This window comes from Kryptolebias marmoratus, linkage group LG16, assembly GCF_001649575.2.
Source record: "Kryptolebias marmoratus isolate JLee-2015 linkage group LG16, ASM164957v2, whole genome shotgun sequence".
NCBI classification, from domain to species: domain Eukaryota; kingdom Metazoa; phylum Chordata; class Actinopteri; order Cyprinodontiformes; family Rivulidae; genus Kryptolebias; species Kryptolebias marmoratus.
Genome location: NC_051445.1, coordinates 9,350,822 through 9,364,818, shown reverse-complemented (window position 1 = coordinate 9,364,818; position 13,997 = coordinate 9,350,822). Strand labels below are relative to the sequence as shown.

General features: G+C 42.5%; 1 protein-coding gene across 5 annotated transcripts; it reads left to right on the top strand.

The window, feature by feature from the left end:
• The first annotated feature begins 1,340 nt into the window (after window positions 1-1,340).
• mdc1 (mediator of DNA damage checkpoint 1) lies at window positions 1,341-13,833 on the top strand. 5 transcript variants are annotated; one of them, XM_025005756.2, is made up of 12 exons: window positions 1,380-1,514; window positions 2,026-2,187; window positions 2,288-2,851; window positions 3,477-3,555; window positions 3,675-4,351; window positions 4,460-4,861; window positions 5,562-8,806; window positions 9,766-9,903; window positions 11,527-11,709; window positions 11,798-11,923; window positions 12,396-12,506; window positions 12,603-13,833. In XM_025005756.2, exons 2-12 carry the CDS (start codon window positions 2,052-2,054, stop codon window positions 12,801-12,803), a joined length of 5,862 nt encoding a protein of 1,953 aa, XP_024861524.1. In that variant the 5' UTR covers window positions 1,380-1,514; window positions 2,026-2,051; the 3' UTR covers window positions 12,804-13,833. The 5 variants fall into 5 exon arrangements, with proteins under 5 accessions (XP_017270814.1, XP_024861524.1, XP_017270812.1 ...); XM_017415325.3 differs by having other exon boundaries at window positions 1,341-1,401; window positions 3,675-4,861; XM_017415323.3 differs by having other exon boundaries at window positions 3,675-4,861.
• Window positions 13,834-13,997: the final 164 nt, after the last annotated feature.

Below are 13,997 nucleotides of genomic sequence, written 5' to 3'. Positions count from 1 at the left end.
CTGTGTGATTCTTATTTGTGTGATTAAACCAACAATTTATTTCAATTTTTTAGTCCCTTTCATATATTCAAACAGTTGATATGAAGACTATATTGTCAAGGGTCATTAACATTAATAGACTACTTTTAATGGTTTCAGCCATATTTTATTGGAGGATTAACAAAACTATAACATTAAAATGATAAACATAAACTCCATGAATGTTTAAATATTATACTAATTGTTAGACATGGTTAAAGGATAGTATTCCTATTTATAAAGATGCATTTTAAGTTAATTTGTTTCTACACAGCTGCTCTCTAAGTTTTATAGTTAAAAGCATGCAAACAGTCCCACAAGTTAGTAAATTGACAAATTTAAAAAAGATTTGGTTTTTGCACCTTGACAGATTTTCACATTGTTGTATAGGAGAGTATTTGTTGGTTGAGCAACAAATATAAAGATAAATAAAGATAAAGATAAAGAATAAAAGATCTCAAAACCAGCAGGAACGCTTCAGCCTTTTGAGATTTGAGGTGAAACAACTACAAGCTTGTGGATTTGAGTTACAGCTCAGAATGCTATTTTCACTTAAAAGTTTAGTATTTTTCAAATGTACTCTTTTCACTGATTGAAAACACGACTATTCTAATTTTACTGCAACTTGGGTCTTCTAAGAGTTAAACAGTTTTCTTGTTAACTAGAAATCATAATTTGGGGAGAATAATTACATGCAGAAGTGTGATTGCAGTGGGTCATACAAAATGCACTGTCACTGCTGGCTAACACATCTGGAAACAAGTGGAGTTTTGGGGCAAAAATGGTAATTTGGGTTAATACTCACACTTAAGCAGAACACCAAAATAACTAAATTACCTTGTCTTAATAACTAATACTAAAACGTTCAGGGTTGTTTTGTAGATATGTTCCTCCTCAAACACTAAAACATATCTTTTTAATGCTTAATTAGTAATAATGTCTGAGAGGTATTTGCACTGAAACAGTAAAATATATATTTTTTAAGTTTTGGGGTTAAAGAGCAACAGCAGCCTTCAACAAATATAAAACTCGTTCATCTTTCATTATTATCTATGAATCATTACTATTCTCTCATGATGTAAGTAAGAGTAAGTTTAAAGGATTTCAAATCGCACATGGCTTTTCCTTTTTTTCTTTTAATTGTACGTGTAAGGCGCGAAAATGAACGCACGAAGACAGCGCTAAAGAAACTTTTGATCCAATCAGAGACGCCTTTAGTAGCTCAGAGGGTAAATATCCAATGAAAACAAGGTTCTGAAGTGAGTGACAGCTACGTTAGCCAATCTGTTGGAAGATAAACTCTTCTTGTGGGCGTGGTTAAATCTTCTCTGTATTTACATTTTTTGTTATCTCTGCTGAGCAAGGAAAGGTGGCGTAAAAAAGGTATGTGTCAAAGTATGCTTTAACTGAGGAGCTCGGTTTATGGTGTCAGATGAAGAGAGCAGTGCAGCGACGTCTCAGATCAACAAATTAGACCATTGAACCGTCAAGTCACGGTAAAACTCGCACTTACTTCCTTTGTAGTTTCAAGGTAACTGCCTCAAGCATGTTGTATTTTTTGGACTAGCGATGTTTGAGAAGAGATCCAATGCCTTGGTGACATTAAATGCATTCACTACAATGAGTAATGAAAGTGTTGTAATATTTGACCCAGTTACTTTCATTTTTATTTAGCCAACAGTTAATGTTTGACGTTGACCGGAAGTGTAATTGCTGTGGTTTTGACAGAAACAGTCATACACGTTCAATAAAGGTTATATCAACGCCGATAAAGTCTGTTCAGCTAATTGCTGTGAAGCGGACGTTAACAGGAGTTAAACGGAAAACATACGGTTTTCTAGATTAACGTTTATTTTAGCGTAATCATGACTTCTTAACGAATTAGCCGCGCAGGCTAATGTTAGCTGCATGTAGTCCACCAGCATCTCATGCTAACGCTAGTTTGGCTTTAGGTGTTACGTTTTGGAGCCTAAATAGCCACCTGTTTTTGTGTTTACGTTTTTCTAGTCCTCCCGTTTCACCCTTTGGTAGGAATGGATGCCACTCAGGCGATCAGTGACTCAATCTTAGAGTCAGATGAGGAAGAAAACAAAGAGGAGAATCAACGTAAGAGAGGGAGACCATTGGCTAAACTTTGCATCTTAAAAAACCCACACCTCCCTGAGACAGGTAAGTGGCTCACCACTTGTTTTATCACACTTATGATATGGTAAACTTTGCATAATGTGCACATAAATCTTGCCTATGATGTATTTTCCCTGTCATTCAGAGTTGCCCCTCTTTTTGGGAGATAATGTGCTGGGCCGTGACCCCAGCATCTGCTCGCTACCACTGCCTGCATCCTCTGTGTCCAAGCAACACGCCACCATCTGCATCTCTGTTTACAAAAGAAGAGGCTGCTGCAGTGAAGTGGACATGGAGGCTTTGGTCTGGGACCTAGGGAGCATGAATGGGACCCGTAAGGGACGGCTAAAGCTGACTCCTAATGTCCGCTATGCCCTCGGTGAAGGCGACAGCTTGGTTCTGGCAGACATCCCCTGTCAGTACGTGAGCTGCGGTTCAGATTCAGTCTCTTCTCACGATGTCATGAGAATTCCAGGGAGCAGAAATTCAAGAGTGAAGACCGGGTTGCCAGATGCTGTCGGAGACACTGACACGGTCGGTAAGAAATGTGTCAATGGTGGAACAAAAGCGAAGAAGACCCCTGACAGAGGCGGTTGCCTGTCTTTTGAGCAAACGCCAACCCAGCCTCAGGGGAGCTTGGTCCCAGAATCTGACTCAGACTCAGAGGGTGAACGAGGGGGAAGAGGAGACAGAAGACAGAAGACACGAGGTATGTTCAAGTTTTATCACCTGTCACCTAAAGGCAAAAGGCAGGCCATAATGCTTTTGCTTGTGTGTGTGTCTGTTAGCAAAATATCCCCTAAACCCCTGGATGAATTTTAATGAAGCTTGCAGAAAGTAGTCACTGGATGTACATATACAGCTGATTAATGTTTGGAGTCTACCCGATTTAAGGTGGTAGTCACAGTTTATCAACCTAAAAAAAACACAAAAATGTCTATAAGTCAATCACTTTTACAGATATCGAACTTAAATTTGGTGTTGTAGTAGCTGAGACTGATTCCAAACTTGTGTTCTGAGCTGAACAGATTTTTGTTTAAATTCTGAATGAATTTATGAAACATTCAGGAAACAATCATTAGCATTACATCTACAACTGATTAACTTTTGGAGCCAAGCCAGATCAAAATGGTTGCCATGGCCAACTGACTTTAGGCCAAGTGAAGCTTTTCTGAAGCACTGAAGCACTGGAGCTTGTTTTGAAAAAGGGTTCATTACTTAAAGCTTTTCGACACAGTCCTCTTTCAGTCCAGAAGTATAAAGAGCAGCGTATAACTACAACCTGATAACGGCTTCATTGTGGTTTTTACAAATATTTGTTTCTATGTTTCCAGTGTCTGATTGTGACTCTCATAAATCCAGCCCCAGCTCTTCAACATTTTTAAGTCCTCCAGACAAAATCGTCCCTGAAAGGTAAATATGTTTTTTTTTAGATAGTTATTTATGGTACAACCAGAAACCCAGCTTTTTCAGAGCAAATTCCATCTTTCCCTTCTGAAACGCCATCTTGTTTTTTCTGTACTTTTTTACAGTGAGGATGAAAGTCTCATCGCGACGCCCTCCTCCTCTAGCTCAAACAGACATGTCAGTTTCAGCACAGAAAAGACAGATGTTGATGTGGAGCGACAGCATCTGGAGAAAAACACGTCCCCTGCGTTTATAGAAAACACTGAGGAGGATGAAGAAAGAGCAGCACGAGGAGGGACAACTTCTAAAGAAACCGGGCAAGATGTGAAACAGAAAAAGAATGTGAGTTTTACAGAAGAAGATGAGTCACTCGTGTCCACACCAGGAGTCTCCCGAGGTGCCATCCCTGCGCTTAACATGGACAGTGACACGGATGTGGAGGGAGAGGAGGGCGAGGGAATACCCGCTGGGCATTTGAGCTTAAATACTAGTCAACAAGCTGATCAACCACCAAACACAGTCCTGTTTCACATGGACAGTGATACAGATGTCGATGAAGATGAAGACATTTCAGACAAAGCTCCTAAACCTGTGCCTTCGTCTAATGAAACTGCCGAACCCTCTCGTGTTGCGTCAGGTATTCAGCCTGAAGGCATCACCACAGACAGTGACACTGATGTGGATGATGATAAGGTTGCCGTGTCAGAAGCTATCATCACAACCAAAGCCACATCATTTCAGACCGACTCTGCTTCCTCAAGAGATTTCCGCTTAGACAGTGACACAGATGTTGAGGAGGAAGGTGAGGCTGGAAGTTGTACAAAAAGCAACAATTCTAAAACGGATGAAACGCTCATCAAATCTGATTTAAAGCCCGATGTGTCTGAATCTGTTCCTGCTGCTGCTCCAGACTCAAAGGATGAATCTGTCGGTGCTCCTGCAGTCGGCGGCCCCTCAGCGGCGGCAGCTCTGACAGAATCCTGCACCTCTGAAGCTGCAGCCGCTGATCTGGACATTCTGTCTGACAGTGACACAGACATGTCGGAGCAGGAGGAGCCTCTTCTGGTTGTACCTCAGGATGTCACAAATGTGTCGGCATCTTCTATTAAAATGTCAGGATCTGGTGTGGACACAGAGTTGGAGGAGTCCCGTGCTGGAGACGGGGCCAACCCAGCTGACCTAAGAGGGGACAGCGATACTGATGTGGATGATGAGAAAGGTGAGGACCAGATCCCTCAGCTGCTGAGAGAACGTAGTTTGGGGTCTCCAGTTCCCCTTCTGAAGAACTGCTCTACTCCTGTTCAGGTTTCAGGTAATCAAATAACAAATATTCACATGAATACGATGCTATGTAATTGTTTAACTGCATTCTTACAAACATCAAGTCAGCGTTTTCAATCGTCAAACAACAAATGCACAAAAAGCAAACAGCAAAGATTTACAAATCAACATGCAAAATGTTAAAACTTTAACAGTGTTATAAATGAACATCTTTAAAAAAATGTCAGTAACACTTTTTAGTATGTATCTTACGAGTTACATTTTTTTTGTTACTTTGGAAAAAAATTTAATCGTTTTGTTTAGTTTTTATGTTAGATTATTTAATCTTTTTTATTCTGTTTTTATGGTTAATATGTAACATCAGTCTCAGGATTATAGATGAAAAGTAGCCTTTTTTGGCTGACTTTAGCTCATTTGTTGTTATGCTTATCCTTATAAAATACTAAACAATAATGGAAAAGAGACAGCAAAGAACTGGAACGGTTTGGGCTGATTCTGTTTGTGTTAAACTGGTCAACATGAATTTCAGACTTGCAATAATTTGAAAGTATTTCCCTCAAAGAGAGGATGAAATCAGACATGAAGCAAGAATCTGAAAGTTTTACTTAAGAACTGGTCTCCTTATTGCCCACATGCTTAAGAGTGTTTATTTAAGAAGTGATGCAGTCCCTGTCCTGACTTTTTTAACAGGTCTCTGGCATCAAACTCAACAAATGTTTTTTGTCCCCCAGGTGCTGAAACATCTGCTTTAAGACCCGCAGTGCTGTCCTGCTCAGACCAGGGGGATGAAGACTATGCTGAGGCCGAGACACAGTACTTTGTCCTTCAGACCAGAGATCCGCAGACAGGCGCGGACCCAAACTCAGCATCGGGACTTAAGTCCAAAGCAGATGACCGGTCCAGCAGAGGAGATTCCTTCCAGCCAGGCTTGTCTGACAGCAGCCACCTGCAGTGTCAGGATGGGGCTCTGGACACAGAGAGCACCCAAGCTTTTGTGTCAGTGGAAGGAGGGGTGAACCTGGAGGAGACCCAGGCTTTCATCTCAGCTGCTGACCGAACGGCTGCAGAGAACGACTCCAACCTGGAGGCCACGCAGGTCTACGAGGAGAACAAGGAGCCTGGTAAAAATTCAGAAGTGCCTGAAAAAGATGGTTGTGTTAATTTGGCCTTTGAAGCAACTCAGGCTTATATTTCAGAGCAAGATTCAGATGAAGATAAGAGACCAAACGCAGCAGTGACTGAGACTGCAGACATTACAGACTTCTCATCTACACTCGCTACGGCTGAAACCCAACCTGTGCTGCCTTCTGAGGAAGAAGGCAGCTTGGAAACAAATAATCCAATTTGTTCTGTACAGGTTAAACCCAAAATACAGAATGAAACAAAGGAAAATAACCCCTCTGAAGCTGCTCTTATAACTGAAACTCAACCTATGTGTACAAGTGATGACAAGGAAAGTGACGATGAAGACTTATCACCGCAGCTTGAAGAGGAGCAAACTCAGCCTTTTACTTGTTCAGCGTTGTCATTGGCTGAAACCCAGCACATGCATGTCAGTGTTGTTGAAACTCAGCCAATGGTTCTAGATGAAGACGATGACGAGCACTCAATGCCACTCCTGCCAAAAAGAAAAGCAAAGCAGCTTCGTATTGAAGAAGAGGAGTCCCAACAGCTGACAAGTTCTGCTGCCTGCACTGCTGAAACCCAACCCGTTGTTGCAAGCGAGGATGATGATGACGATGATTCAATGCCAGGCCCACGCAAAAGAAAAGCAAGGCTGCTGCAGCTGGAAGACGAAACACAGTCACTGGGTAATTCTGTTGAATCCCAACCCTTAGTGACATGTGAGGGTGGGCAGAGCGATGAAGAAAACTTCAGTCCCTGTCCTCGGAAGAGAAAAGCAAAGCCCCTGCAGGTGGAAGAGGCGCAGACTCAGCCTCTGATCAGTTCTGAAGGCTCTGGGTTTTCACCTCAGCCAGAAGGCAGAGGTGAAGACGAGGAGAACGATAGTGAGGTCTTCGTTCTTCCACGACAAAGAAAAGCAAAACGGCTTCATCTTGAAGACGAGGAGACGCAACAGCTTACAAATTCTGAACTCTCTACAGCTGAAACCCAACCTACACTTGAAGATGAAGGAGACGCAACTGCAAGTCCACAAATAGAAGAGACATTACGTCACGATGAAGAGCAGGCGCAACCTCTTACTACTGCGGAGGTTTCTGCTGCTGAAACGCAGCTAAACGAGAAGAGTGACTCGATTCCAGGTCCACAAAAAAGTACAGCAAAGCAGCACCATCCTGAGGAAGAGTGTTCTGAACCTCCAAAGAGACAAACAAGAAAGGAACGTAAGACTCTGACAAAAACCAGAGGAAGGAGAGGAAAAGCAAAGTCAGAGGATGATAACAGCGAAGAAGAAGTAAAGCAGACAGGAGAGGGGATTATTACAAGGCAACGAGAAGATGAAGAGGAGAAGAGCAGGAGCGTTGGGAAAAAAAGTCTGAAAAAGGGACAGAAAGAGGGGAAACTGGAGGGAGACATGGGAGTTGCAAAGGTTAGACAAGAAAAAGAAGAAACTAAGCATGAAGAGATGGAGACCGATGATGGAGAAAGACAAGAGGAGCCGGGGAGGCGGCGAAGGAGGGGAGAAAAACTACAGTATGAAGGAAAAGGTAAAGAAGAACAAGGAAAGCTGCAGATGGAAACTGCAGAGAGAATAAAACCTGATCTAGAGAGCTTAGAAAGGGACAGGATGAAAGAAAAACAAAACTTAAAGAAAGAAATTGAAAAGAAAGAACAAAAGGAGAAAGAGAGATTAGAAGAAAACTTGGAAACGGCAAAGAAGGAACAAAAAGAGAGACTTGAGAGGGAGGAGCAGCAGGAACACCAGACAAGACTGGAGACAGAAAAGGAAGCTCCAGAAAAGCAACTGAGGGACAAAGAAGAGAAGCAAAAAGTTTCTGCAAGAGGTCGAAGGTCAACGAGGAAAACAATTGCTGCTCTGTGCCCCGAGCAAAACTCAGCCGTTTCAACGAGCGACGATTTCCCATCGAGTAGAACCCGGTCCCGCTCCAACTCGTCCAACTCCATCAGCTCAGAGAGGTCTGCTTCCAGTGTCAGCACCCAGGAGAGTAAAGGAAGAGGGAGAGGAGGAAAGAGGAGCAGCGAGACGCTCCAGACGCCCGTTATCAGAAGCAGCCGTCGGAGGCTGACTGTGGCTGCGGCGCCAACGGAGCCGAACTCATCCTGCTCCTTCAGCTCCGAGATCTCCAGCTGCAGGAGCTCTCAGAACAGAGCCAGGGGGGGTCGGCAGCACGGATCTGATTGCCACGATGCATCCTCATCTGAAACTCTGCATAAAAATGATACCAAAGGGTCAAGCGCTCAACAGGCTGGTACCAGTAGGGGGCAGCAGAGGGTCAATGCAAATGAATCAAAACCTTCAGTTTTAAATGAGGATGGCCAGTCATGCCAGGAAAAGAGAAGTCTGAATGAAAAATCACCTCTGCCTAAAAGAAATGTCAGGGTCAGAGGCCAAAAAGCTGTAAGTACTGAAAATGTGGAGGAACCTGTGGCTCCGTCTGTCAGTGAAGGTGATGGAGGCAGAAACAAGAGAAACACAAGGAAGAGTGAGCTGGAGACAAATACAGACATGGGTACTAACAAGGTTTCCAAAGAGAAAGGCAGAGTGCAAAAACCAGCAGAAGAAGAAGGGAAAGGTGAGCAAAATGATAACATTCCTGCAGCTGTCCAGGTGAGGAGAACAGGTAGATCTTCCAGCGCTCAAATGAAGAAGAACGTAAAAGAGTCTCTTCCTGAGGAGGAGCTGGAGGACGGTGACAAAAAGACGGTGGAGGCTGCCGAGAAGAAAGCCAGAGGTCGGACATCAGTGGGGCAGAAAAATAAAAATGAGGAGCTGAAGGAAAGCGGAACATCTGCATCTTCCACAAAACTGAATGCAAAGGAGGAAGCATCAGAGGTGACTTCCTTATTTTAACTTTACACTTATAGATTTTCATCAGCAGCCACTGAAGGTGAAAGGGCGATCTGTGTGTGTTCGTTTGTCTACTGTTAGGAGAACATCTCATCAACCACAAGACAGATTTTAATGAAGTTCTCAGAAAGTAATCACTGGATGTACACCACAGATAACTGACCGTAGAAAATACAAAAATGGCTAAAACTCTGTCAGTTTTACAGATACTGAGCTAAGATTTGGTTTGGTTGTAGCTGAGGGTCATTCACAGCACGTACTCCAAGTGCAAATTTACAGACCTTGAACTAAATTTAGTGGTGGTAGCAGGTAGTCATCCCCAACATATACCCTGAAAGCTAACCTCTCACAGGGTTTCACATTATCATGTGAAACTGTGCATATGTCATTTATGAGGTCTGACCAAAACGGTTATAACTCTGTCATTTTTCATAATAAGATTATTTTTATTTAAAACTCTGACGTGAAAGGCAGCGGGTGATATGCATTCCTTCAAGGAATGCTGTACATTTAATTAGGTTTAGGATTTGTTGTTTTTGCTCAAATAAAACATGTATTTTGAGGCTGGCTGGTAAGTCAAACCAGATAAGAGCTGAGTTTTCTGTGATTAATGTTCAGGAATGTTGGTTTCCTGTGGAAGGAGGCTTTCACCTTGGACCAAAGCTATTGTGCATTTCGCTCTCTGAGTCAGCCTTTCCAGCCATTAGACTGCACTCCCATCCACATCATAGTCCGTTTCCTCCACTCTCTCAACATCACAATCAATACACTAATGAATTTAGTGGTTTAGTGGTCACCTGCCCACTTCATTTTTTTTTCTGTTTTGAAACCTGTATTCTGGGGGCTTTTTTATAGTGATGGTTTTAAATGTTATAATATATTGTATTGTTTAGTTCTTGCCTTTATTCTTCTTTTTGCCCACCCTCTTCCCTCTTCCCCTTCAGCCTCGAACACCAACCAGTAATGCTTCCCGGAAGCGACAGGCCTCCTCAGACTCGTCTCCGTTGGCAAAGACTCCTCGCTCCTCTTCTGGCTCCCCAGCAGCGAGGGGTCGACTTCGAGCTGGGAGCCAAGCCTACAAGGTCTGTGTTTCTGTTTTTGAATAAATATAGACTAGATTGGTCCAGAAATACAATGACAGGATAGTTTTGGGGTTTTTTTTAGACATCTTTATATTCATGTTTTTCTCTTTTAGCATGAAAGACTGAAAATAAAAGCTGTAGGATATTTGATATTAATGTAAATCACATTTTGACTGAGCAGTTTTATGAAACGACTTGTTGGACTGGAATTACATGAGAAATGTTCATGCTGATTAGGATCAAATGATCCACAGGCATTAGAAGCAAGCAGAAATATGACAAGGCTGTAAGCCTGTAGCAGTTGAAGTTAACTCTCCATTATACTTTTATTTAAAAAAGTACTATTTCTACATCACATTGTGCTAATTTGACCTTTAAAGTGAGTGTTTCTTGGTATTTTTGGACCAAACTGCTTAAATAGTTACCTGCCAACTTTTTTTATACTGGGACAACTCGCCAAAACAACAAGAATAGTCTCCTAGTTCAAAACACTTTGATAAGGGAAAAAAAAAGACATTTTTTTTCACTTATTTGTTTTGACTGGGTAGAACTCAATAAGTAAAAAGGAAAAGAGAACAATCTGGGCAGAACCAGATGTGAAAACAGATGTGTTTGGAACATGTATGTACGAAAAGCAGACAGACAAAAGAAGCAAAAGGAGATCCAGTGAGTTTCGACAGAACGGTCCTCATGAGCTCAGTTCGAAAGCCCAATCCCTCCCCTCACATATTTTGTCAAAACAGAAAGCATTTCCTGCTGAAAGGTTCCCATCTGTTGCGCGAACTTCTTCGCCTCTCGCCGTTTCATTCTTCTCTGCTCGGCTTGTCTTTCTGAAATGTCCAAAATCGACCTGCAGTTGCGAGACGTGTTCTTTCCGTTTCTCCTCCTCCTCGAACTCCATGGATTCTCTCAAAACTCGAGGGCCGTTGTCCTGGGGGTTTTAGGTTTTTCTGCTCCAACACACCTGATTCAAATGGTTTAATTACCTCCTCACCAAATCCTCATGTTCTCCAGGAGCATGGCAACAGGTCATCCGTTTAAACCAGGTGTTTTAAAGCAAGAACAGAGGAATGGAGTTTGTCACCCCTGCTCTAAATGGTGTACTTTAAAATAATCTTTATCATACTTGCTGAGAAATTAAAGGTACCGCTCACCTTCAGGAGACGTTTCTGTCAGTGTTGTGCTGCTGCTTTTGGTTCCTGGAGACTCCAACAGCCCAGCTGCTGAGCCACTTTCCTCTTTGTCAAAACTCTCCTTTGCTGCCTGAATTTCAGCACCGGTCAGCTTCTCAGGGTAGTTTTCCATCCTGTCTCCAACAGAAAGCAGTTTCTTGTACAAGAAGCTGATGTTTAGAAAGTGCGTGTAGTTTTAAACGTTCCGGGAAGGAAATTCAACTTGCTCAGCCAATCAACAAATGTTTGTATATTTATGGACCAATCACATTCCCTGACATCACTCCATCCACTCTAGGAGTTTGGTTTCTGTGCTTTACTAAATGCTAAGTGATATAATTCAGGATTACCTTCTTTATGTTTGCAATGAGTACAAATCACTGGAAGTCTGTTCAGCGGGATGTTTGTCTCTAGACCAAAGGAAAACTGATTTGTGCTGTGATTCTGTCAGGTGCTGTTCACAGGCGTTGTGGATGAAAAAGGGGAGCGAGTGTTGACTCGATTAGGAGGCAGCATGGCTAAAGGAGTGCTAGACATGAACTGTCTTGTGACGGATAAAGTGCGAAGGACGGTTAAATTCCTGTGTGCTGTGGCCAAAGGTATCCCAGTCGTCACCACGGACTGGCTGGAAAAGGTTTGTTTCCCAAGCCGCCGCTGTTCTGTCTTAGTGGACGCAGAGGTACGGAGACACCCTCAAACAGACTCTCCTCCCTGCTTTTCAGAGTGGTAAAGCCGGAAGCTTCCTTTCTCCTCATGCTTTTCTTGTGAAGGACCCGGAGCAGGAGAAGAAGTTCAGCTTCTGCCTGCAGGACTCTCTGAACACGGCCCAGAGTCAGCCTCTCCTGCAGGTAACACACTCATCCTGCTTACTGCGACTTTTTCCTCTGTGAGCAATGCGTCAGTATTATGTGTTGTATTTTATGTTCTTTTGCTGAAGGCACAGAAGTTGTGGTGAAGAAAACCGAGTCGTATGTTATTGAATCTGCCTCAAAGCAAAGATTTTAGTTCAGCTGGAGTGTTGATCGTAGCTTGTTGGAACTAATTTGACATTTACTCTTTATGTACACATTATGTTTAGGTATTATGTTTCCACGTCTATGCAGTTTCATCAAAACAGTAAAAGGATAATTTGATCCAACATAATAATGCTGATGCCTGACTAAAATTAGGGTGTACATCAGACCAAACTCTCTTCCCAAGAGCCTTTCATTGATTTTTTTTTTTTCTTTTTGCAGAGCCTAAATAAAGATAGAAACTATTCGTGCTGTATTTGCTTACAAGGATGTGCAACGTATCGCTTTACATCTGTGTGTCTTTCAGGGATATCAGATCCATGTCACGAAGTCGGTAAAGCCGGAGCCAGTTCACATGAAAGAAATAATTTGCTGCAGCGGAGCCGTCTTTCTGACGAAGATGCCCTCGTCTCAGAAGGTGCTAACCGAGCTCAGAGCTCTTCTCGTGTCTGTCGTCCCATGCTGTCACTCCGTCTTACATCTTCTGTCGTCTCCCCCCCCGACTCTCTCCCAGCCTCGAACTGTAGTGATTACCTGCGAGGAGGACTGGCGACTGTGTGGCCCTGCCGTGTCTGCGTCGCTCCCCGTCGTCACTGCCGAGTTTGTTCTCACAGGGATCCTGCAGCAGAAACTTGATTTTGAGACCCACGCACTTTCTCCTACGGCTAACTCCCAACCTGCAGGGGACAGAGGAAGATCCAGGAGGAAGACTTAGCCCAGTATATCAGTGCGGATTAAAATCAGAGACCGATAGGAACACTAGTGATTCTGTTTGTTTGCGACTTTAAGAATGTATTCGCCAAATGCTGCGACATGCAGTTTGTCCCTTTAATGCAAACACATTTTTATGCAGATCCATCATGCTTTAGACATTTGTTAATTTTTTTTTTAGCTGACAGATGTTTACAAATAGTTTTCACTCTCACAGCTTTCCAGACTCTAATGTGAGCTCATTAAACAGAGGAGTCTTGGATGGATGCTGTTCGATGTTTCCTCTCATACGCGTGCATCAGATTTGAAGTTATTCCCTCTCAGGCAACAATCAGAGCAGGACGTAAGGCTGTTGAAACTCTTGATCCGTTTGCTCCATTCTTTAACTCAATCGGCCAGTTAGTCGAGTTACCAACCATGCAGTTTATTAGTTTAAATCATGTTTGTGTGGTAAAACAGTTGCAAGCGATCAGCTCTGCACTGAAATCCATTTGCTGCAGCGGTCAGTAGATGCAATAAGCTCTCCTGATAAAAAGCAACATAGTGCCTTTTATTCTGAGCCGATCGTGAACTCAAAAGTGTGTCTGTTGCTCCTCTCTCCATTTCGCAGCTCCACTCCATTAGGGCTTTATTCAGTCTCATTGCCTTGAGGGAGAGTTATATCCAATTATCAGCATCTGTCTGCTGATGCTGCTTCCATGCCAAGATTTTATCCTGTTTGTCCGTTACGTCTGTTGATATACTGCCTCTTCGCTTTATGTACACTCGTGAAAATAGGCCCGTCACATTAGAGCCTCTGTTCTTACCTGAAGTAAATGATGCGTTTATATTGTGCCATCGGTCTTTTAAAGATGAAGTCCTTACCCTGTTCTTTCTGAAACTATTCCCTCGCATGTAAAAGAACTCCAAGACTGTATTAAAATCATGAAAACAATAAACACTGAAACTATTGACATTTCCTTTTACACCCCATACATATATTTATATATTTTATTACCATATACTTTACTCATGTCTAATATTTAACATTCAGTGTGTTTTAACTTGTGATGTTCGTTTGTTTGAATAAAAAAATGAACCAGTCCTGCAGTTTTCCAAAATCCTAAAACTCAGTAAGGCTTTTTTAAAGATTCAGATTCATTTATTTAAGATAATTTGAAGAGGGGTTCTGTGAAAAGGTTGGGAACAATCAATATGT

Bases quoted from the DNA above. Each gene is read 5' to 3' on its own strand.
- mdc1 (XM_017415325.3), top strand. From the start codon at position 2,052: ATGGATGCCACTCAGGCGATCAGTGACTCAATCTTAGAGTCAGATGAG. The intron at 11,924-12,395 runs GTAACACACTCA...TGTGTCTTTCAG, and splicing joins AGAGTCAGCCTCTCCTGCAG to GGATATCAGATCCATGTCAC. The intron at 12,507-12,602 runs GTGCTAACCGAG...ACTCTCTCCCAG, and splicing joins AGATGCCCTCGTCTCAGAAG to CCTCGAACTGTAGTGATTAC.